General features: G+C 35.1%; 1 protein-coding gene across 5 annotated transcripts in view; it reads left to right on the top strand.

Annotated features, from left to right (window-relative positions):
- The window catches only part of Kdm5 (Lysine demethylase 5), a 589,167-nt gene that overhangs the window by 88,278 nt on the left and 475,582 nt on the right, over positions 1–25,307 (top strand). For 4 of the 5 annotated variants that reach the window (XM_090384917.1, XM_090384920.1, XM_090384918.1 and 1 more), the window contains one exon: positions 14,454–14,600. The exons of the other annotated variant lie outside the window; for it this stretch is intronic. In XM_090384917.1, coding sequence (XP_090241043.1) covers positions 14,454–14,600 — 147 coding nt within the window. The remainder of the gene's footprint in view (positions 1–14,453; positions 14,601–25,307) is intronic. 5 annotated transcript variants of the gene reach the window in all.

Genomic DNA, 25,307 nt, shown 5'->3' on the forward strand with positions numbered 1-25,307 from the left:
TTCAGGATCAACAGAGACTGTTAAATTCTCTTGTACAGGAATATATGGTTCACAAGATTGTTCAATGCTTGACAGTATTATTATTGTTGTTGCTGCTTCATTCATATAGAAAACAAGAATATTTTGTATAACTGAGTTATAACCAAGTAAAAAAGCAGCCATTTGGGGAGAGGGCATGCGAATGTTTTTCTGTTCTTTACACATGATCTTAGTTAATGGAGTGAAAAGTTACCCTGTTTGTTACTTTAAATATCAGTAAGAAATAATTCGGAATTATTCACTTTTCGAGCCAGCTTTATTTTCAATCTATTATGAACACAAATACGTTTGTTTATATTAAAAACAAATTTTTACTTTTTGAAAACAAGTCAGCAGCAGCACTTTGAACGTGTTTTTTATATACTCTTTTATTGAAGAGTTTTGAATATTGTTTTTCACTGACAGTGAGCAAAATGTCAATTGAAAAACCTGCACTTCAATTTATGCCAGCCCAGACTCTTCAATGATGCAAAGCAAGAAAGTATTAATGACTGGATGTATTGCCATAAAGCATAAATAGCATGTGCTTCAGTAATTCTATATGAGAGATGCTACTAATTTAAATTCATATTTTTCATACATGCATATAATTATCAACAATAGGCTTAACTCTATCTTTAATTTTTCTTGTTGTTTAATACCTAACAGATTTAAGGAATTTTCAGTGCTGAAATCAAAGAAAATACTGTTGTCGAAAGGTATTTAGTGTTTTGGCTGTGTGATTCAAATAGATGAAGAGCATGGCATTTCTGAAGTTCGTGTGGGATCTTGAAACCTCATGCCCAGCTTGGGTTTAAGAATACAATAGAGTGACCAGTTCCATGCTTTCCAAATTTAGTTCATCAAAGAGAACTTCTGCATTTCCATATGCTTCTTTTGTATTCAAGTGGAACCAAATTCATCATTCAAGAGGATTGCCATCATCAAAATCAACCAGTGACATTACAAAAGCAAAAGTCCTCTTTCATAGAGAAAAACAAATAGATCCTAATAACTGAAATAAACAAATTATTATATTCTTTGACAGCAAGTTTGTTCCTTGCTCTCAAAGGATATAAGAATAATATAGTCTGGGCCCTAAATTTCTGCATGATACTTTACTAATTTGAAATCTTGAATTGGATAGTTCAGTTTGATTTATCAAGTGATGTTGTTTTAACTTGGGTGATATATATTCTTCATTCTTAGTTGAGGTTCCATTGGTTCATTTTTATAAATACGACAACTTAAGGTTGTCCAACTTGAAACCACTAAAGGCTGCAATGTACCTTTGGGGGGGCTACTCGTCGGCTGTATTATAAAATATATTTTTTCTAATATACTGATAAAAATATTGCCTTGTAGTGATTAGATCTGTGCAGTACAAGAATATGAATTAGACCAATAAGGTTTCAGAATCATTTATTTAACCTTAATATATTGTAATAGCACGTATTATAAAAATGTATGGAATTTGCTTCTGACAAGAAGCACTATTTACTACATATCATGTGAAATCAATTGAAAAATTATCTGCAGTATTTAATAAACACTTTCCATAAAATTTTTGGCTGCTCCCTTTTTAAAGAGGAAACATTAACTCATATTATACTGTGGATTTTAGTGTTTTGCACCAACCTTACGTAAAATAAAATAAAAACACAAAGGAAACTGGACTTTTAATAACTGTGTTTATAATAAATTATAATAACCTGTATTTACAATAAATTTAACTTTACGATAAACTATACATATAAAATATTAAAATCTGCTACATTAAGAACAATAAAATGCATTAAAATATACTAAGTTAAAAGCGATAAAAAACCATAGCTTTCAAAGGCTCCAGCCTTCTTCTTCAGCGGTATTTTCTTCTTCTGCAGTACATCTTTAAATATCAGCAGGTTCATGGTACTCATCACGTGTTTCATTCTCACGCGTTCCGTCCTCTTGCGTTGTGGAACCGGAAGTGGCTCGAGCGGGAGTCATACGGAACCGTTCATCCCTTCTGAGGAACGGTTCCGTATGACTCCCGCTCGAGCCACTTCCGGTTCCACAACGCAAGAGAACGGAACGTGTGAGAATGAAACACGTGATGAGTACCATGAACCTGCTGATATTTAAAGATGTACTGCAGAAGAAGAAAATACCGCTGAAGAAGAAGGCTGGAGCCTTTGAAAGCTATGGTTTTTTATCGCTTTTAACTTAGTATATTTTAATGCATTTTATTGTTCTTAATGTAGCAGATTTTAATATTTTATATGTATAGTTTATCGTAAAGTTAAATTTATTGTAAATACAGGTTATTATAATTTATTATAAACACAGTTATTAAAAGTCCAGTTTCCTTTGTGTTTTTATTTTATTTTACGTAAGGTTGGTGCAAAACACTAAAATCCACAGTATGAATATACCCAACCTCAGAGGCCTATTTGAAGAATTAACTCATATTTTTGGAAATGTGGGGCACCAGTTGGACAGCTCTGTTATACAAGATGTGGTGGTAAAGTTCCTGGACTGGTGCAATAAAAAGAACACAAAGTGTGAAGGAGCTCAAAAATGATTTTATTTTTATTCAAAGTAACCACCACCACCTTATTACACCATTTTAAATCTTTCTGATTTCATCAAAGGCATCCAAATAGATTATGTTAAATTTGGTGGTTACTTTTTTCTTTATGTCCTTGGTATCCTGAAATCTTTCCTTTGAGGACAGTCTTTACCTTGAGAAAGAAGTCCACTGGTACTAGATTGGAAGAGTAGGAGATGGTTGATCTGTACAATGCCATGTGTCATCAGAAATGTCTTCATAACAAGTGCAGAATGGACAGTGACATTGTTGTGTAACAAGAATGCCACTGTCTGGGGAGTGTACTTCGGTAGTCTTTGAAGCACTTAGAATGCAGTTTTATTCTCTCTCTCCCATTCAGGTACAAATTCTTTGTGAATCGCACCATTTGTTGAAAACCATAATTGGCATCATATTGATTCTAGTCTTCTGTAAACGAAACTTTTTGAGCCTTGGTGATAATTTTGAATTCCACTGCATTCTCTGATGCTTCTTCTTTGGGTCATCTGAAATACCCAACGGTAATCTCCAGTAACAATACAGAATTCTAGATGAAGTTATTTCATGATGACACTCTTTGTTGCTTCTGCTTATCCATGAGGAGGCTGTGTGGTACAAATTTACACACACTTTCCTTTACCCCAAATTGTGCAGAAATTGACAATTTCTCCTCATTCATATTCAACTGATCATCCATTCTTCTGAGTGGCCAAACAATGATCTCTTGCCACAATTTCCTGAACTTTTGCAACTCTTTCCTCATTTCAAGAGATTAATGTATGCTCCCTTCTTGGGTCACTGTGAACTTCTTTGCATCCATCATTGAACTACTTATATCATTGGAACACACTGGTTCCTTAACGTTTCATCTGGATCAACTTAATGTTTCATCACCATAAACAGTTTTTAACATTTCTTACATTCCTGTTGCAGATTTTCCAAGTTAAGTGTAATAGTAACGGTTGCAACATATATTTCACCTCATTTCAAGAGATTAATGTATGCTCCCTTCTTGGGTCACTGTGAACTTCTTTGCATCCATCATTGAACTACTTATATCATTGGAACACACTGGTTCCTTAACGTTTCATCTGGATCAACTTAATGTTTCATCACCATAAACAGTTTTTAACATTTCTTACATTCCTGTTGCAGATTTTCCAAGTTAAGTGTAATAGTAACGGTTGCAACATATATTTCAGTGCATGTGTTTCTGTGTTCAGTTTCTGTTTTGAGGATGCTTTGATTCCTTCAGTGACCAAGGCTAACTTTTGGCCATGTAAACTGCTCATGCTCACAATTTGAAACAACTCTGTTAGTTATCCTTGAGTCATCATTTTGATTGCTGATGGATCACCATTTAGCAAACTCATGCTAACTGTGAATATGGTATTAGGTCTAAGAAGCCAATTGTTGCATAGAAAAAAATACTTTCAATTATAAACTCATAACAACAAATTAATCTCTAATAGTAGGTCTTGTTTGCTCTGCATGGCAAAGTAGTAAATGATTGCTGAGTTATATTTCAATGCAGGCATTGAAGTAATTTAGAAATTTATACGTTTCTATATTCAGTTTCTGTATTGCAGGCTCTTTGGTCCCTCTAGTTAAAACCTGTCAGAGGTCAACTGTGTAATGAGATAAGTTTTGAAGCATCTGCCATGATAGTCCCATGCATACCAGATTCACATTTTTTGGGGCTGTGTTTTGTGACTCATGGATATATTGGTGTCCAGCCCTTAACATATTTGTTCAAGCTCTAGTTGGTTATTGGTGGGAAAGGAGAGAGGGGAGAAGAGGAACATACTTAAAAAAAAAAAAAAAAAAAATCTGGAACTGCCATTACACAGTAAACTCAAGTTATGAGGAGAAAAATACTAGTATTTGCCTTGCTTGTTAACATTAAATTCATATAATTCCAGCTCCCTACAGTAGCTGATATGAATCAGTCCTATGCTGAGATATTGGGCAGTCCATTTATAATTAAGCTCTACGAAAATTAAAAACTTAAGTTTTTTTTAATGTGGTTAACTTTTATTTGTATGCTAAATTAGTTATAAATGATATATTAAGTATTACCACCATGCTAAAGCAGCAGCACAAGTCGAAAAAGCACAAGCATCGTTAAATTGCTGAGTCATGCAGCAGGTTACACACCCAACTTAAAACATTAGCATTAGTAGAGGCATATGATTCAAGAAAGCAAGCTTATACAGCATCAACCAAAACAAAAAAAAAAAAAAAAAACCTTCCCATTTGCTCCAAAAGTTTGTTCAGGTTTTCCTTGAATTTATTCAAGCTATCAACTTAGGCCTTTAGGCACCTCAATCAGATCACCTCGTAGGTGCACAGTCTCCAGACGCTGCAATTTTCAGAACTTAAGCCTTTCTTGGTAAGATCAATCCTTTGTTCCTCTCACCAATCTCGCTGCCCTTCTCTGTACTCATTCCAGCAGCTCTACATCCTTGCAAAATGAGGCCTCCAGACTTGTATACGGTACTTAAGGTGTGGCCTGACCATTGCTTTATACAAAGGGATAATCACCTCCTTGTCTCTGCTAGCAAAATTCCTATATATCATTGACAAAACTCCACGACTTGCTCTGGCAGCCCGTCTGCACTGCTCAGAGAACTTCATATCTGACTGCACAATTATCCCAAATCTTTTTCATTTTCCACCTCCCTGAATGTAGTACCACACAGTTGGTACATTTCTCTTGGGTTACTGCTACCCATATGGAGTACTCAACTTGTGGCCTGACCATTGCCCTATACAAAGGGATGATCACCTCCTTATCCCTGCAAGCAGAATTCCTGTATATCATTGACAAGACTCCATCAACTGATCTGGCAGCCTGTCTGTTACTGCTCAGATAATTCCATAACTGACTGTACAATTACCCTTAGGTATTTTCATTATCCACTACCCTGAGTGTAGTACCACACAGTTGGTATGTTACTCTGAAGTTACTGCCACCCATATGCAGTCCTTTGCATTTGTCAATGTTAAACTTCAGTAGCCACTTCTCAGCCCATCTGCCCAACTTTTCTAGCTCCTGCTGCGGTAGTGTACTGTCATTAACAACCTTCGTATCATCTGCAAACTTGGACATTAAGCCTGATATACTTTCATCAATATCATTGATAAATACAGAAAACAATAATGGATACAACACTGAACCTTGGAGGATTCCATAATAACATTAGTCCATGAAGAACAGTGTACATTGAATGCCACTAAACCATCCTTTTATCCATAGCAGTGCAGCAGCAACTTGCCCTTAATCCTATACTGCTCCAATTTCCATGTTTTCCTGAAATCCAAATATTTGATATCAAAATTATGTTTTGCATCCAGTTCCCCTTAACAAACCCATGCTGTATCTAAACTATAACTGTAGTCTTGTATTGATGATTATTTTCTCTGGAATGGAAGTTAAACTAACAAGTCTGTAATTACTCATGTCAACCTTTGATCCCCTTTTGTGACTTGGGGATACATTTGCACATCTTCAGTCTGTGAGGGACATCCTTGAGTTCAAGAATGCTCTTATAATTATGGCTAAGGGTTTGTTTAATTCCTTTGCTGCCTCCTTTAATATAGCTGGATAGATCCCATCCACCCCAGAAGTTGTTTAACTTCAACAATTTCTCCTCTACTTTGCTCTTATTACAAAATAATTTAGGTCCCTGTTAGAATTTGATAAGCTTCTGGTATCCACTTCCCTACAGAATTCCTCATGTGTGAATGTAGGTACAAAATACTCATTCAGATTGTCAGCTACCTGAGCAGGATCATCAACAGTTGAACCATTGATATCAAGTTGACCAATCTGATTCATCTCGTTCCTTCTAGAGTTTACATAGGTAAAGAAAGAACTCTTTGCTCATTTTCTTTGCATCCTTTGCCAGAGATTTCTCGTAATTAGCTTTCGCTTGCCTAACCTCCGTTCTGACTTGATTACAGACTAGCTTATATCTACCATAGTCTTCTGTGTCGCCTGATAATTTATATACATTCCATGCATTTTTCTTCTTTGCCAGGAGTCTCATTAATTCATCTGACATCCATTTAGGTCTAAATCTTGAACAGTATGTCTTGGTTGATATGAAAAGCCTAGTAGCTTCCAAGATTAATTCCTTGAATGTTTCCCAATTAGAATATGCTATTGGTAACATTATCAGTTGGTCCCACTATATAGAATTTAAAAACTGTCTAAGACCACTATAGTCACTTTTTACAGAAGCAAAAACCATTCCCTTTACCACTGTAGTCACCTTTACGTAAGCAAAAACCATTTCCTTTAAGGAAATCCCACATCAGTACACTGTGATTACTGCCACCTAGTGGTTCCTTTATCTGCAAATTCTTGCTGCATGAATAATCAGATCAAGAGTATTACTCCCTATAGTTGCCTCTTGAACATGCTGCTGTAGAAAATAATCATCCAATAAGTCCACAACAACCCACAATTTCCAGTCAAAATCTAGGAAGTTAAAATTCCCCATTATAAGACCATCTGATTTAATGGCCCACTCTGTTTCTCTCTTTACAGTTGTTCATTGTACTCATCAGAGTCATTAGGCCTATAACACACACACACACACACACACACACACCTACTCTCATTTTACCTTTCCTAGTGCTTATGTCATGCCACACTGACTTAATATTACATTGTACACCATAATTGGATTCACTTCTTTAGATTTTGTGTGTTCCTTAACTAATAGCACATCCCTTCCTGTCCTGACTGTCTTTCTGTACCCATTGTACTCCCGAAGCCGACCGGGCTAGCCGAGTGGGTAAAGTACCTACCCGGCAACCCAAAGGTCGCGGGTTCGATTCCCGCCTCGGGCTTGGATCAAAGTACTGCAAAAACCTTGGGAGGTGCAATATGGCCACAGAAGCCGATGCGCCAACAACTACCAAATCAAAAAAAAAAAAAAAAAAAAAAATGTACTCCCGAAATTCCGATTCTGCATTCCTTATATCTGTATTTAGCATTAGCATTAGTAGAGGCATATGATGCAAGAAAGCAAGCTTATTCAGCATCAGCCAAAAAAAAAAGAAAAAAAAAGAAAAAAAAAAAAAAAAAAAAACAACCACTACTCCCATTTCACCCCTCAATTCGTTCGAAATACCTGTCCAGCTGAGCCTTAAATTTGTTTAGGCTATCAACTTCAACAACAAGCGATGGAAGTCTATTCCACAAACCAACTGCCCGCTGGCTAAAGGCGAATTTCCGCACATCTATCCGACATCCGTCCTTCCTCAATTTGAATTTATGCCCTCTCAGGTGATTATTCTGAGCAAGAGGAAGAATTCCATCGGCATTGAGCATGCTCAAGCCATTCAAAGCCTTGTACACCTCTATCAGATCACCTCGGCGATGCCTAGTCTCCAGGCTCTGTAATTTGCAAAACTTAAGCCTTTCTTCGTAAGAGCAACCCTTTGTTCCATTCACTAATCTTGTTGCCCTTCTCTGTACTCGTTCCAGCAGCTCTACATCCTTCTTGAAATGAGGCCTCCAGACCTGTATACAGTACTCAAGGTGTGGCCTGACCAATGCCTTATACAAGGGAATAATCACATCCCTGTCCCTGCTAGAAAAATTCCTGTATATCATTGACAAGACACCATGAGCTACTCTTGCAGCTCGTCTGCACTGCTCAGAGAACTTCATATCTGCCTGCACAATTACCCCCAGGTCCTTTTCATTCTCTACCACTGTCAGCGTAGTACCACAGAGTTGATACGTTGATCTGGGGTTACTGTTTCCCATATGTAGTACTTTACATTTGTCAATGTTAAACTTCATTTGCCACCTCTCAGCCCATTTGCTCAACCTTTCCAGATCCTGTTGCAGCAGCATAGTATCAGTAGTGTCCTTAACAACCCTGCCAACCTTTGTATCGTCTGCAAACTTGGACATTAAGCCCGATACACCATCATCAATATCATTTATAAATACAGAAAACAACAATGGACCCAACACTGAACCCTGAGGAACTCCACTAATAACATTTAGTCCACGTTGAGCAGTGTCCATTGATTACCACTCTCTGTCTTCTGCCACTCAACCATCCCTTTATCCATAGCAGCAATTTGCCTCGAATGCCACACTTCTCCAATTTGTGCAGCAGTCTTCCATGCGCAACAGTATCAAAAGCCTTTCTAAGATCCAAATATATAATATCAAAGTTATTCCCTGCATCCAGTTCTTTTGTGACTACATCATAGTATCCAATCAAATTGGTCAGACAAGACCTGCCCTTAACAAACCCATGCTGTGTCTGAGCTATAACTGAATTCTTGTCCAGATGATCCTGCAGTGCTTCTTTAACCAGTGCCTCCATTAATTTTCCTGGAACCGAAGTTAAACTAACAGGTCTATAATTACTTGTGTCAGCCTTTGATCCTCCTTTGTGAATTGGGGTTACATTTGCACATCTCCAGTCCATGGGTACCTCCCCTGAGTCCAAAGAAGCTCTCATAATTATGGCTAGGGGTTTGCTTACTTCCTTTGCTGCCTCCTTTAATATAACTGGATAGATCCCATCCACCCCGGGTGCCTTTTTTATGTTTATCCTCAACAATTTCTCCTCCACTTTCCTCTCAGTTATTAGAAAATCATCTAGCTCACTGCCAATGTTTACTTCACCTACGACATTCCCCTTCCTGAATAACTCCTCATGTGTGAATGTAGATGCAAAATACTCGTTTAGATTGTTAGCCACCTGAGCTGGATCCTCAACTGTTGAACCATCAACATCCAGTGGACCAATCTGATTCATCCCTTTCCTTCTTGAGTTTAAATAGGTAAAGAACTCTTTTCTGTTTTTCTTTGCATCCTTTGCCAAGGATTTCTCATAATCTGCCTTTGCCTGCCTAATCTCCTTTGTGACTTGGTTACAGACCAACTTATATCTATCATAGGCTTCCACGTCACCCATTAATTTGTATGTATCCCATGCATTTTTCTTCTCTGCCATATGTCTCATTAGTTCATCTGACAACCATTTAGGCCTGAACCTTGAACAATATTTCTTGGTTGGTATGTAAAGCCTGGTAGCTTCCAAGATTAGTTCCTTGAATGCTTCCCATTTTGAATTTGCTGTTGGTAACATCATCAGTTGGTCCCACTGTATAGAATTTAAATACTGTCTCAGACCAGCATAGTCTCCTTTACGAAAGCAAAAACCCTTCCCTTTACCTCTGATGGTAGTTACCTCCTTGAGTAAATCCCACTTCAGCACACTGTGATCACTGCCACCCAGTGGTTCATTTATCTGCAGATTCCTAATGCATGAAGAATCACTACTGATAATCAGATCAAGAGTATTACTCCCTCTAGTTGCCTCCCGAACATGCTGGTGTAGAAAACAATCATCCAATAAATCCACAAAAGCCTTGCTAGTGTGTGAGTGACCAACCCACAAATTCCAGTCAATATCTGGGAAATTAAAATCCCCCATTATAAGACTCTCTGATTTACTGGCCCACTCTATTTCCCTGTACAGTATCTTATTATACTCATCAGAGTCATGAGGCCTATAGCACACTCCTACTCTCAATTTTGATTTACCTATGCTTATGTCACACCAAACTGACTCAACACTGCACTGTCCAGCGATGTCAACTGGCTTCACTTCCTTGGATTTTATGTGTTTTTTAACTAATAGCATAACCCCTCCTCCCTTCCTATACTGTCTATCCTTTCTGTAGACGTTGTACTCCCCAAATTCCAGTTCTGCATTCCTTATATCTGTGTGACACCACGTCTCTGATATCCCAACAATATCTGCCTTTGATGTTTTGAGTAATACCTCAAATTCATCAAATTTATTTACTAAACTCCTAGCATTAGTGTACACGCAAGTATACATGCACCTGTTTCTATTCTTAGCTACCCTAACACAACCCATGTGTTTTCTTGTACCGCAATGACTTCCAGCAGTCTCTGAAATATCCTGCATCTTGTTTTTCAGGCTTCTGCTCATTCCAATAGAAGCAGTGCAAGAATCTCTTTCACCTCTGCCCGTGGCTACTGTTAATCCATTAGTCTTTGTCTCCCCCCAAGCTAGCAGTTTTCCGACCCACCTAACACTGCCTCGATAGCATCAGCAAATATTCTTGCACCCTTTCTATTTAAGTGTATCCCATCCCTGTAGAAGCAATCTCTCCTGTTAACAAGTACAGTCCAGGCTGAAAAAAATTCTACCCCTTCAGCCTTGCACAATCTTTCCAGGGCCGACATATTAGAGATGCAGTGTATGACACTGCATCTCTGATATCCGAACATTGTCCACATTTGATGTCTTGACTAGCACTTCAAATTCATGAAATTTATTTGTTATGCTACTGGCATTAGTGTAAGTGCAAGTATACATGCACCTGTTTTTTCTTTTAGTTACCCTAACACAGTCCATGTATTTACTTGTTCCAAGATGACTCTCAGTACTCCTTGATATCCCTGGTACCTTGCTTTCCTGACTGCTGATCATTCCATTATAAGCAGTGAAGAATCACTTTCATCTCTGCCTGTGGCTATTGTTGATGTATTAGTTTGTGTATGCCCTCCAGCTAGCAGTTTTCTGACCCACCTAACACTGCCTCGTTGGCATCAGCAAATATTCTTGCACTGTTTCTATTTAAGTGTATCCCATCCCATCCCTGTAGAAGCAGTCTTCTCCTTTTGACAAGCACAGACCACTCTGAAAAAAATTCTACGAGCTTTGCACAATCTCGCCAGGGCCAAATTGATAAGGCTCTCATCATATACTCCCTCCTATTGTCTGGGCAGAATTGCAGACACTTTCAAATTTAACCCTAACTTGTGACTTTTTTTTTTTTTTTCAACTTTGACCAGTACTTGTTAAGTCTACAGATCTCCTACTCTTATTGTCATTAGTGCTAACGTGAACAACAGTTATTTGCCCTTTGTGCTCCTAAAAGATGATATGCCCTCTACAACGTCGTCTACTTTTGTCCATGGCAGACACACTCTGGTCCTATTCTTTTTGTACAATATATTGTTTTCCTGACAGTGTAGTTGCCAACTAGCTCGTGTGGGATCATGCATTATTGCCTTGAAGATTGCTGCTGTGTTTCATGATGCACAATAGTGAGCTCTGGCATTCAGTTTGAGCTGAGAGCTTGATGGGCCCTCCATTTTAATTCCTTCGAGGGCATCTACTCTATTCTTCAAACTCTCGCAGATGCCCATCAGAACACTGAATTGGCACCTAATTTCTTCACACTCTCCATAGCCGAGTGGTCAGGAGCAGGAGTGCAGTAGCACACACTCTTTGAGTAGACCGGGGTTCAAGCCCCTGACTGCTAAATATGGTCGATCTGCCAACCCGCACTGGACCAGCATGGCAGATTATGGTCCATTTCCCTCAGCATGAATTGTTGAGGAGGCTTCCATCCTGCAGTTGATAATGGCTGCAGTTTACTTTTTTTTTTCTTCACACTCTCTGCACCTAGCACTCACAAGACTCACATCTAGCCATTATCCTTGGCTAGATAATGCCCTTTTCCAGAAAGGTCTGCAAACTTTTTATAAGCACATTTTTTAAGGCTGTGATGCGTTGGAGAATCTCCACCTTCGGTTCTCCCCTAGCCACAGCACTCCCACTGCTTTGTGCCAATTGCTTTGCTACTATAGTCTGGGGCATGATTTCCATTTAAATACAATTTATTTGATTAATTGACAATACTGTAATAAGCTAATAGATTCCTAAATGCAGTGATAGGTATTATGCTATCTAGTTTTATGTTATGCCTTACCCTATCACGTTCGAGATATACATTATGTTTTTCCATAATGTTCATAATCTTAAATTAGTTATTTCCTTAGCTAAACACAAAAAAGATATATGCTCAAGTGATTAGAACCTTTAAGCTACTTATTTATCACAATTAAAATCCTACTATTCCTCTGCACTACTGGTTACGTGCTATGATATTTGTGCCGAAGTACTGATACAATAGCAGTACGAGTAGCGAGCCATAACTTACAAAATCACTAGCTAAATTTAAAAAATAAGCTAACAAAAGTGACTAAGACTTTAATCTATTTGTAAAAAACAATTTAATGTGTTTATTAATTAAGAAAACGATAAAAATTTCCAAAAAACATCTATTTGTAGGAGCTTAAAAATTCTGATAACTGGCACTTATAATCTCATTCTGTGCACGTGAATGGAGTTACATAAGATAAACAGTACAATGTTTCCTTGAATAAACATTTGAATTTCTCCCCCACCCCCTGATTAATTAAAGGATAAAGTTTGCTATATTAATATTGAATAAGAAACTAATTACAAATTGTTCTCCAGGTAATTTTCTTGCTAAGGAAAGTCTGATATCAGTATTGAAAGTACTCATCTGTGTTTAAATGGTAATTTTTCTTCTATGCACTGCTTAGACTTGATACATTCTTCATAGAATTGGCATAAGTTTTCCAATAGATGTCACTTGATGAGAAACCAGTGAATCTCAAAACAGCTTTCACATCAGTACTTAGGGTTTTAGACAAATAACAGATTCACATTTTTGGTAATGGTATTTGTATAAAATGATTATGTATACATGTGCTGCTTAATGCGAGTACAAGCCTCTCTTATGGCCTAAAGTTGACCTCGTTTACTGTAGGGACTAAAATGATTCCAACACAAAAACTGAACATTGAAATATGTAAAATTTTTTAAATAAAGTGTACATTTACCATGTGTTTACAATACAACCAAAAATTTCAATGTATAACTATAAATGATCTTAACCTTTATCTCAAAGAATCTTTTAGCATTGGACTTATATTAATAATTATGTAATTAAGCTGAACTTTGTCTTTTATAGTGCCAGTTATTTAATTATAATTAAAAATTTTGATGTTTCAAAAGTAACATTGTATGTGTACAGTAATTTGAAGAAATTCAGAAACACAAGTACTATTTTCTATGCATTTCAAGAAAATAGAGTTTAATAGTTACAAAGTAGAATAATTGAGAAGTTGTATTTTCAGGTATTATATTCAGATATTGTGAAATATAAGCATATTTTGGCATGTTATGCTCCATATGTTATATTATTCTTTTATTGTTTTTGCTGTGGTGTAGTTTCAGTAGTTCTGAATTTTATCGATAAACAGAAAGTTCATAGTTCTGTTTCTTCAAGGAGGATTGATTAGAAAGTTTTTGCCATATCCCAAAAATGTTCAGATTTTCATGATTTTTGCATCATTGTTTAAATTGTTGTTACTCCAAACTGTTCTGGATTTTGTAACAGCAAAAGATTGTATCAGTAATTTTCAGTGAAAATTTCTTTTATCGTTTGAAAGAAATTGATAATTTAATATAATTAATAATGTCATTGCAGTAATTGTTATAAGCCATCTAAAAATTGTGGTTGAATAGGTATAAAATTTTGATTATTTTAATATAGTAAGAGCTATGTGTGGACTGAAAGAAATTAGTAAATATGGGATTATTGTGTCCTTCCCTTTGTTTTTAATAATGAACCTCCATTAACCACAAAAGAATAAGATAGTCTTCAGTTTACTGATTTGAATAGGTATATTTAATGAAGGCATAAACCAATGTAATTCTTTTCATAATAGAGAATAGAGAGGATACACAAATCAGACATTTTGTGTGGTTCTCATAGTATACTATAGTACAGGTATGCATTAAGAAGAAAATTCCAGAAAGCTCTTCAGAAGATAGTGGGGTTAGGTATATATGTGAATTTTCTTCAAAATAGGTTGTTGCTTTACATTACTGAAATTTTCATTTAATAAACTGATGCAAGCCGTTGAATATTTAGCCATGCACTTAGAGATCATAAACTTATTCTACAGAACATAAATGAAGATTCAGAAGATTCTGACAAGAAAGATAGAGATTATATACCTCATGGTATCCCATCTCGTCAGGCTATCAAACCTCCACCTGAGCGTTATGCTAGACGTTCAAAACGACATGGAGAAGACAATGGTGATAGCCTGGTGAGTATCTGTATAGTATAAAATCTAAATGACCCTCATATTCTAATCACATTTTAAGTACTGAAATAAGTAATGATGAATGATAAGTGTTCTCTTTTAATTTTTTTAAATTCATCCTTTTGTCCCTTTAAATTGTGATAGTGTGTCTTTCTCTCTCTCTCTCGCTTTTTTTTTTTTTTTAACCTACTTTTCTTGTTCCTGGATATTGGCAACATTTAGTTTTATTTTGCTCTTAAATATCAATTTGAATTAATGTGCAATTTTTAGAAGAACAGTTTGGATTTATCTTCCCCACTCTCCCATAAATTGATTTGTGGCACAGTTAGAATGCTTAATTTGGGAATATTTGAGAAAAGTCATAATGAAATACATCTTTGTAAAATATGAAGTTTCTAATTTTGTAAATTTAATATCCATTTTAAAGGGTTCATATGCATGCTATAATATCAGGTCATCCCATAAGTAATGTTCTTTTGCATTGCCAAAATTGTGTCAAATTAATATGTAACTGTGCAGCATAGGAGATTCACCACCTATAATTTGTTCAGAGAGCTGGTGTGAATATTGTCAGAAAGTGGAGTAATCCTGAAAGCTTCATTTGGGGCTGTAGCTACCGGAAAGTCTCAAAACTTGGAAACTGGTCCCGCATGTCACCAAAGGCACCTCCTTAGCCAGGTGGGAAGGAGCAGCAGTGCATAGCACACTCTTCTTGATTAGACCGAGGTTTGAGCTCGTCACCACCAAATACGGAGGATGCGGAAAGGTCAGGGAATGACCGCCGCATATCCCAGAGCAATATGGCCTTAGTTGCTAATGCTCCTAAAAACCAAACAACAAACAAACAACAACAGCATGTCATCAAGCAGATCAGCCTGTAAATTCACATTTGGTCCTAAATACATGATAAACTATATGGCCCGCCATCAAAGTAGTCTATATGGCAAGGTGTCCCAAGGCAACCAATGTCATGCAATATTTCTATATTAATTTGTGTAGACATTAGTCATCTGCTTGCCTGTATGTTTTAACAAGTTTAATACACATGATTTTTTTTATACACAATTTTTTTTCAGACATTAAAAGAGTTATGATAAGTCATGTATTGTCTATACAAGGGTGTTCACAGAGTGATTTGCATATTGTATGGATTTAAAAACACAGAACAACCCATGGGTTGGTGGAGTCTCTTTAGATGAGGAGCTTCTTGACAAAGATCCTTCTCTAAATATAATATCAGAAGAATATTCTGGGCATATGCAATCTTATGAATTTAAGGAAGATTAATAAAACTGTACCCATTAAGAAAAATTTGAGATTGGATGGTAAGAAAGCACTAAGTGTGAATCTGTTTACATCTAGATACGTCTATGAGATACTTATATACATATATATGATGTGTGAGCCTGTTTCCGTTTACATATAAGTGTCAGTACAGATCTCTGGTTGAAACAAAAAATTAACATGCTAAATTGGAAAATAAGAAACTTCATGTGTTTAAGTGTGTGTGTTTTTTATGCACACGTGCCTTCTGGTGAAAACATGTAAAAGAAAATGTAGAATTTAATTATGTGTTACCATATATAAATATTTTCAAGTTATTGCTTATAAAAACAAGCAAATTTATCCATAATCCAGGAAACATATGTTCATTTAGATAGTATTAGGACACAAATATGATGGAGAGAAAAAAGAAAATTTTATGAAAATGAGGATACAAAAAGTTCATATTGAATAGAACATGAATAATGTGCTTTTTTTTTTTAAAAAACAAACTTCAAGTGATGTCTTAAATTTTAATAACTAAAATCCATCTGATGTAGATGGTCCTTCCTGAATCATGTTATTTTTTAATAAAATCAAAAATTTTCTTATCAGAACTAAAAGTCCTGTATCGTATTGCTACTTTTTTTAATGCCTTACTTTTCATTTGCATCTAATTTGTTCTTCTGAATAATTTTTAGTTTTTTAAAGTGATTGTAAAACTGTCCTGAAAGAAATTCAGAATTCTATCATTAAATTCTCATTTAGGAAAGCTCTATACTTTGCATAAATAAAATACACACAGAAAAAAGAAGGCAGTCTGAAAAAATTGTAAATATATATCTCATTTTGTACTTCAGCTGTTTTTAGCAAATGAACTAAACCTAAATGTGAGAAAATTCCTTTCCATTCTCAGAAAAGCTGATTAAATGTAGAAACTGCAAATGTAAGTTTTTGACTTTCATACGTCACAATATATATAAAATGCACCTAGAAAAGTCAATGCGAGAAAACATCCCACACAATATGAATTCGTCTATCACTACATTAATTTCACCTATATCTTATACATGTATCTGGATGTAAACGTATCTTGAGGAAGTGCCAGTGGTCATGCCAGAAATTCAGTATTTGTTAACTTAGCTTAGCCAATGAATTGCATTCAGATTGACCATAGTTCAGTTTGATGATTGACCTGCTGATGGTTACACTCAAAGAACTTTTCTTAGAGGTGCAGTTTAGTTCATTTATCACCTTACATCTATTGGAAAGCGGTCCCACATGTTTTCACTAAACAATCTTAGAAATTGAGCAAACTGTATTCTTGTGAAATTTTTAGTGCCATTTTTGAACCAACTGGGGATGAAAAATAGGTGCCTTATTGCAACATTAAGTGTTGTTGATAGTGAATTAGTGCTAGTTATCTGCCTCACCCTGGAAAGGTTTTTTAGTATATATAGTACAGTCAGTCCTCGTATAGCACGATAGTTTTGTTCCTAGAAACCCTCGTGCAATGCAAAATCGTGCAATATAAACAACAGGCCTATGGGAAAAATAGGGTTAGGTGCCGACCACCAAATTTTGAACACACATTTGTAACCAAAACATTACCAAACACAATGAATAAAATCATAATGAAATACGTAAGTATTTTATTACGACTATTACATAATAAAATATTGCTAATGCTTTTGCTTCTATCGTAAGCAAACTTGTTTTTTGTTTGGTTTTCTATCCAAAGAGATGACAGCCATTCCATCTCTTCCAATTCTTTGTGTCTTAATCTAATGGATTTTAATTACACTTTGAGTTGTTCCTGCTATGAAAGTTGTTTTTATTTTCTCTGCAAAATAAATTTTATAATTTATTTTGCAGAGAAAATTAATTCTCGTTGTAATTCTCGGCGTTGCCTCATTTAGGTCTGTAGCACGTGCAATATCAGATGGTCTTTCATTTCACTCAAAGCGTTTCACAATTTCATATATTTTCTCTATCGACAGAGGCAGACTGGCCATAAGCCTTACCAGGGGAAACCCCGGTGGGCCGGAGGCCGCTGTGATTTTGGCCATAAACCATAGTATGAGGCCACTATAAATTTTCCCGGGTAAGAATTTTTGATCCAGTCCGCCTCTGTTTATCAATATTGCTTTTCTTTTTCTCTCTGAATCTGCAGTGTCTTCACCAGGATGCTTCCTTTTCACACCTTTTAAGTATTTTGCTCATTTTTAGGGAATAAAGCACAATTACAAAATGAGGAGGCACGCTTGATACACATAAACAAAGCTGCGCAGGTGTAGCAACTGAATAAACAACACCGTAAAGGCAGAGATGCGCTATTAACACCTCACATTTTACTAAAGCACATTTCTAGGGGTTACTACCATAACACAACAAAAACAATTTCCAGTTGCCTTTCTGCTAGTGGAATCTGTTATAAACTGGTAGTGAACTCAATCTAATTGCATTTGTAATTATACCGATAGCTGGAATTGTGTTGGTTTTTACATTATTATGGTGAAATGTGTTTCCCCTTCACTGATAAAAAACATTAATACATTTTCAGAATCTTCTCTTCATTCCTATCGTGTTGTGTTCGGTTGGGGTGATTCTGCGTTCGACTGCCATTTCTTGTAAACACAAAGGTGAATCGTGCATAAGCGAATTCGGTTCGTGTTATATAAGATATCGTTCCCCTATTTATAAATCGTGTATGATCGAATTCGTGTAGTGTAAACACGTGTTATACGAGGACTGACTGTATATAGAAACCACAAGCTTTTGCCACAGTGGTCGAAACATAAAATGAGATAAATAAAAATAAAAATAAATAAATAAAAAAAAGATAAATAATGGAAATTCATAATTAAAACAATAAATAAATAACCTGCATGTTTCCTCCTGACACAGGTCAGCTGTTTAGTGGAATATTCAGAGAAGAGTTTATGTTTTGCACTTTTGCAGCCCCCAGTAAAATTATGATAGCCATAATCTGTTACCAGCAAATCCAATAAAAACATTCTCTTTTGATCAGCCACAAGAGTACTATGTTTTATGAAGACAGTGTATATCCTGATACTACTCGACCCACATATGGCAAAATAAATTGAATGCCCATATCACTCTATTTGCAAAACCTTGTACCATAAGATTATCACATGTTCAGAAGAATTTAATTCTATATTGTTGTAAAAAAAACTGAGTTTTGAGACTTTCAAACGTGCTTTATCCACCTTCTTTGCTTTAAAGCCAAAGGAATTTTATACACATGGTATTGAAATGCTTGTTGGAGAGTGGCAGAAAGTCATAGAGAACAAAGGAAAATATATACTTGAAGGAAACTTTATACAGTTGTATTTTTTATACAACTGTATGTAGTTTTGTAGTTGTATTTTTTTAATAAACAGAAAAAATATATATTACTTATATGATGACCAGATAATATACATTAATGTTCTTCCTTTGATGCAGTAATTCTTAATCTTTTGTTGTTTGAGGAGTGGCATGAAAAATGCTATATATGGCATATCTAAACAGTTTCCATTAGTTTGAATTTGAATTGAGTATTTCTTAAATCTGCTATAAACCATTTAAGAAGCTTGTGCATGCATCAGACAATTCTTTTATTTATGGTATAGTGGAGGACAGAATCTAGTTGTTTTTCTGCCTGTGTGTGTGAGAGAGAGAGAGAGAGAGAGAGAGAGAGAGAGAGAGAGAGAGAGAGAGAGAGAGAGAGAGAGAGAGAGAGAGAACCTTTTCAGAAAAGATGTTTTTTCTTATACAAACTGTTTTACGAAGTCCACTATGGACTTAAGACCTGTTATTGTATATCATTTTATTAGATATACAAGTCTTAATAACTATTATATATCACTAAACTCTATTGCATTAATTTATTTTGTTATAAAAAATTCTGTGTTCTATATAATAGAATAAAATTTGGAAACAAAAGCATTGCCATGAATGAATGTAATTAGTCTTTTACCAGGTTTAGTTGTCTTGATAGAATTGTTTCATTAGACATATTATTTAGGTGTTGTTAGCGGGAAATAAGAATTAAAATATAGCTTCACCCCAAATTCAGAGTTTGTAGCTTTAAATAAATCGATTTTTTTTTTTTTTTTTTTAATTTTATGGTTTGTAATTTTTTTTCCTTCTTGATATTAAAGATGTTTTCAGTATCTTATTATATTTTATGAAATTGATTTAATACTTTTCTGCATACCATGTAAAATGTTAGTTTACCTGTGAATTAATTGATATATTATTTAAAATAAGTTTATTACATAATGAAAATTATAATAATCTGGATTCATATAAAGTCATTGTTCTCTTTCTATATAAGTATAATTGAAATTGCCCAAAGAGAATTTTTTACTGAACAACTCAGGTGAACAAATGCATGTAAAGATTGTTGGACAGTGTATTTTTAATGGTATTCAAGTATATTGGCTGCTATGGATATCAAAGATAGATAAAACAAATCTTTGAAAAAAGAACAAAATATATGTAATAAAACAAAAATACTCATTTTTTTACTGCATGATTATTTTTTTTCCTGGTTAATATTTATTTCTGATATATTTTCATTTGAGGATATTGAATTGTATGGAAAAAGGAAAGGAGGTTAGGGTTCAAATTGTGTTCAAATTTTATAGATGGTTAAAGCAAAGATTGCATTATTTTAAATTAAAAAGAAAAAAAAAACCTTAAAATTTAGGTTACTCCTGGATAATGACTTTTTAGTTTTAATTTAAAAATATTTAGTTAGAAATTTAGTTCTGGATAATATTTCTTTTAAGTAAAAAAATATTGATTAGCATATTATAACTAAGTTATGTGTACTAAAGCACATTAACTGAAGCAATTACAGTTCTACTTTTGCTATGCCCTTTTGGGAAATTTCAGAGTATATATTGTTAGTACATGAAGTAGGTAAGCTGCGAAAAGTTATTTTTTTCTTATAATGACTAAAATTAAGACTCTTAAATTACAATGTGAAACTTAAGAAATTATCCATTTTGACTGATTGTTTTATGGCTAAATAGTAAAAGTTAAGGTAGATGTAGTAGTTGGAAAATATTTAATATTACATTTAATCATAAATAAAATATCCTCCATATATGGTAAAATTTTATTCATGCTTTTCTTCAGTTTTTTTATTTATTTACTCCAATATTTAAAAACCATTTGCCACAGAAAGTTTCTATGATTATAGATAAATTGAGAATTTTTGGATTTGCAAGACTGAAGCTATCTTCTCTGATCATGTGACATTCCATGTTAGTCTGTACGCTGCTCAGGAAATTGTAATGCTCTCTCATTTTTCTGAATTCTATTTTGCTCTGAAAAGCTCAGGCCTATATATATCCGTAGTCCTCCAATGTATACTTCTCTGTTCATCATCTTAAACCATAGGATTTAGAGGATAATGTTTAAAGATTAGTCTCCTCTTCTATTCCCCTAATTACACTAACCAACATGATTTTTACCTACAAGAACTTAAATGCTGTTTTTTAACCAGCATTTCAAGAAGGATGTAGAGCTGCTGGAACGAGTACAGAGAAGGGCAACAAGATTAGTGAATGGAACAAAGGGGTGCTCTTACGAAGAAAGGCTTAAGTTTTGCAAATTACAGTGTCTGGAGACTAGGCACCAGCGAGGTGATCTGATAGAGGTGTATAAAGCCTTGAATGGTTTAAGCATGCTCAATGCTGATGGATTCTTCCTCTAGCTCAGAAAAATCACCTGAGAGGGCATAAATTCAAATTGAGGAAAGACAGATGTAGGATAGACGTGCGGAAATTTGCCTTTAGCCAGCGGGTGGTTGGTTGGTGGAACAGACTGCCATCCCTTGTGGTGGAGGTTGATAGCCTAAATAAGTTTAAGGCTCAGCTGGACAGGTATTTTGAACGAACAGAGGGGTGAAGTGGAAGTGGGTTTTTTTTTTTTTTTTTTGGCTGATGCTGCATAAGCTTGCTTTCTTGCATCAAATGCCTCTACTAATGCTAATGCTAATGCTAATTTTTCCCACAGTTAAATTTACACATTGTATTCTTTCAAAGTCGAGGAAGAAGTTATTCCCTTGGATTTTCATTCAATAAACCTCAGGAACTTGGCCAGTGCCATTAATGATACTTGGGTGATAATCCTGGGAATGGTTATCTGATCAAACAGATCACAAATATGTAGATCCAGCAGAAATGAGAAACTTTTTTAGAGAATTCTATTTTGCTCTGAAAAGCTCAGGCCTATATATATATCCGTAGTCCTCCAATGTATACTTCTCTGTTCATCATCTTAAACCATAGGATTTAGAGGATAATGTTTAAAGAGTAGTCTCCTCTTCTATTCCCCTAATTACACTAACCAACATGATTTTTACCTACAAGAACTTAAATGCTGTTTTTTAACCAGTTTTTATGCATAGATTTCAGAAAATCACCATGATAGTTTCACATCATATTGCAGTTTTTAAATATAAAGGGAGTTGCACTTTACCAAAATATACCAATTTCTCATAATCTAGCCAGTAATATATAACATACTGATTTAGTTTAACAGATATAAGTTAATTCTCTTAATTTTAGCAATCAATTCTGGCCTCAGTTTTCTTGTGATAAACATAATCAGACTTCTACCTATGGTTCTTAGGTTCAAATTCTGATGCAACAATTTGCAATTTGAATTCAGGTAGTGAGGTACATTTAATCAAACAAGATGAGTTGAATGATTTTGTTTGAGAATTATATTTGCCAAAAGAACAAGCTGAACTGTTAGGTTCTCGGTTACAACAGTGGAATATACTCACAGCAGGCGCAAAGAATTCTGTGTTTCGAAAAAGACATGAAAAGTTTTCAAAATATTTTGCTATGGAGGACAGTATAGATTTTTGCAAAGACATTGTTGGACTTCTGAAAGAACTAGGTGTCGTGCATAAGTCAGATGAATGGCATTTATTCATAGAGGTCTCAAAATTAAGTTTAAAAACAGTTTTGCTTTATAATGGCAATGAATTTCTGCCAGTTCCTGTGTTTCATTCAGTTGGACTTAAAGAAATTCATAAAAGCATGTCTAAGGTTCTACATGCTATAAAATACCAGGATTATGGTTGAAACATATGCGGTGATCTTAAAGTTATTGGTTTGCAGAGGAGTTTCGCAAAATATTATTTTTTTTTTTTTGTGTTTATGGAACAGCCGTGCGACAGAAGAACATTATATTGTGCAACATTGGGACAAACAGGACAAGTTCACACCAGGACAATGTAATGCAAAATATATTTCTATAGTGCAGTCAAACAAGGTTCTTCTTCCATCCCTGCACATCAAACTTGGATTGATGAAAAACTTCATAATGGGACTAGATAAAGAAGGTAACGGATTTGCATACTTGAGAAGTGTTTTACCTAATTTAACATATGATAAACTTAAGGAAGTAATTTTTGTAAGACCCAAATTAGAAAACTCCTAAAAAATGATGTGTTTGAAACCCAGTTATTGGCAGCTTGGCAATCATTTAAGGCGGTAGTACATGGTTTTTTGGGTAATAGGAAAGAAGAAAACTATGAAATATTGGTGTCTAATTTACTCGAGTGCTACAAAAACATGGGCTGTCGAATGCTGTTGAAAATTCATTTTCTTCATTCCCATTTCAAAATTTTCCCCGAAATTCTGGGAGATGTGAGGGATGAACGAGGGGAGCAGTTTCATCAAGATATTTCCATGATGGAAAAGTGGTACCAAGGTCGTTGGGATCCTGTAATGATTGGGGATTACTGCTCATTCCTTGTGAGGGAGTTACTCTCCCTCACAAGCAGGAATACAAGAAAAAATCCCTTAGTAGTAAATATTTTTAAGGACAATTACAGGTCTGCTGATTATATATTATTGAAATATAACTATTTCACTATGATATTTGATTTTTTTTTTTTGCACTTGTATTACAAACCTCATATTATATGTATATATCCCTTTATTTTAACATTAAACGTTGGTACCTCTTTTGATGTAGACATGATAGAGACTTTTTATGGTGATTTTTGGAATCGGCACATTCATTTCCTCTAGAATCATATATTTTCATTGAGGAAATCTGACAAAAAATATTTTTTTGTTGGCTAGTGTTATCATCCTATATTAACAGAAGTCACTGCATCAGTAGTTCAAGCCCTTCTTCTCTCAGTTATCACAATAGAAGTGCACCTAACTCCAGTCTCTTGTCTAGATTCTGATGTTCATCTACTGCTAATACCATTTTTCTCTCCGGAGCTCATCCACAATTTTTGTTTCACCTTTTCTACAGATATCACCAATCCTGGAAGTGATCCAGTTTTTTTTGGTACCTTTATTTAAAAAAATGAAGATCCCAAGACAGAGAAGCTTTTACACTCCCCTTAGTACAAGTTTTAATGCAAATAAATCAGCTAGTGAGGCGAATAACCTTTCCAAATCCAAAAGATTGGAGCAGTTAACCAGTTAGAAAAGAGTGACACAAGGGGGTAGTAGTATATAGATTGAATTCTACAGACAAATAATTTGTCACCTGTCTAATGTTTAACTAGACCCTTTAAATAGTTTATATCAGTATCGGGCCATTCTGAAACAGTTGAGTAATTCATTTAGGTTTCATGGATGCGATTGTTGTGATTTCACTTTCCATTCAAGATATGTTCTCTAAAGAATTTAAATCTAGCGATTTGGCTGATTTAAATGCCTCATGTTTATGCTAGTTTAAAATTTAGAGATCCTGTGTGACAGTTGTTATCCTGGAATACGAGTATCCCTCAGATGTTCAGCAACCTGCACAAATTGATCATCCGGAATATTTGTAAACACAGCTAGATTCATCTTGGTTAGCATGTTGGCAACTATGTGGTACACCTGTGGTACATTACACAATGTCTTGTACCACCGGTGTACCACGTCATCGTCAACGTGTTAATATTTCAAAAAGGGGACCCAATTCATTTTGTTATTCATGCTTTTGTTCAATAGTTAAAACATCCAAAAAAGCATCACTGACCTACCAGATTAGATGATTTATGCATTAATCCACCACCAGATGTATGACATCATGCATAATGAAATGCTTCTGCTGTGACTGTGCCTGGCATTAGAGTATATGCAAAATTTGGATTTGGTAGGACACATCACAGCTTTACAAGCATCAGCAGTCCAGTTTTTATGTCCTATTAGCCTGGTTTTTCTAACATTAGTTTTTTTTTTTTTTTTGTTAACCTGAATCTTTCTATGTTATGCAATTGTCTTTTGTAGTGTTCCCTTAGAAATTGGCTGATAAGGTCCTTAGTTAACAGTTTGCAGCAGTTCTTGTTTTGTTTGAAATCATTTTTTGTTTACTAGATATGATATTTGGCATCAATTATGATCAGATGTTTGACTACAAGTCTGCCACTGATATCTGGTTGATTTCAATTTACATCTTTCTTTA

Source organism: Mastigoproctus giganteus, chromosome 11 (genome assembly GCF_048544385.1).
Source record: "Mastigoproctus giganteus isolate SK-2022 chromosome 11, ASM4854438v1, whole genome shotgun sequence".
Classification (NCBI taxonomy): Eukaryota; Metazoa; Arthropoda; class Arachnida; order Uropygi; family Thelyphonidae; genus Mastigoproctus; species Mastigoproctus giganteus.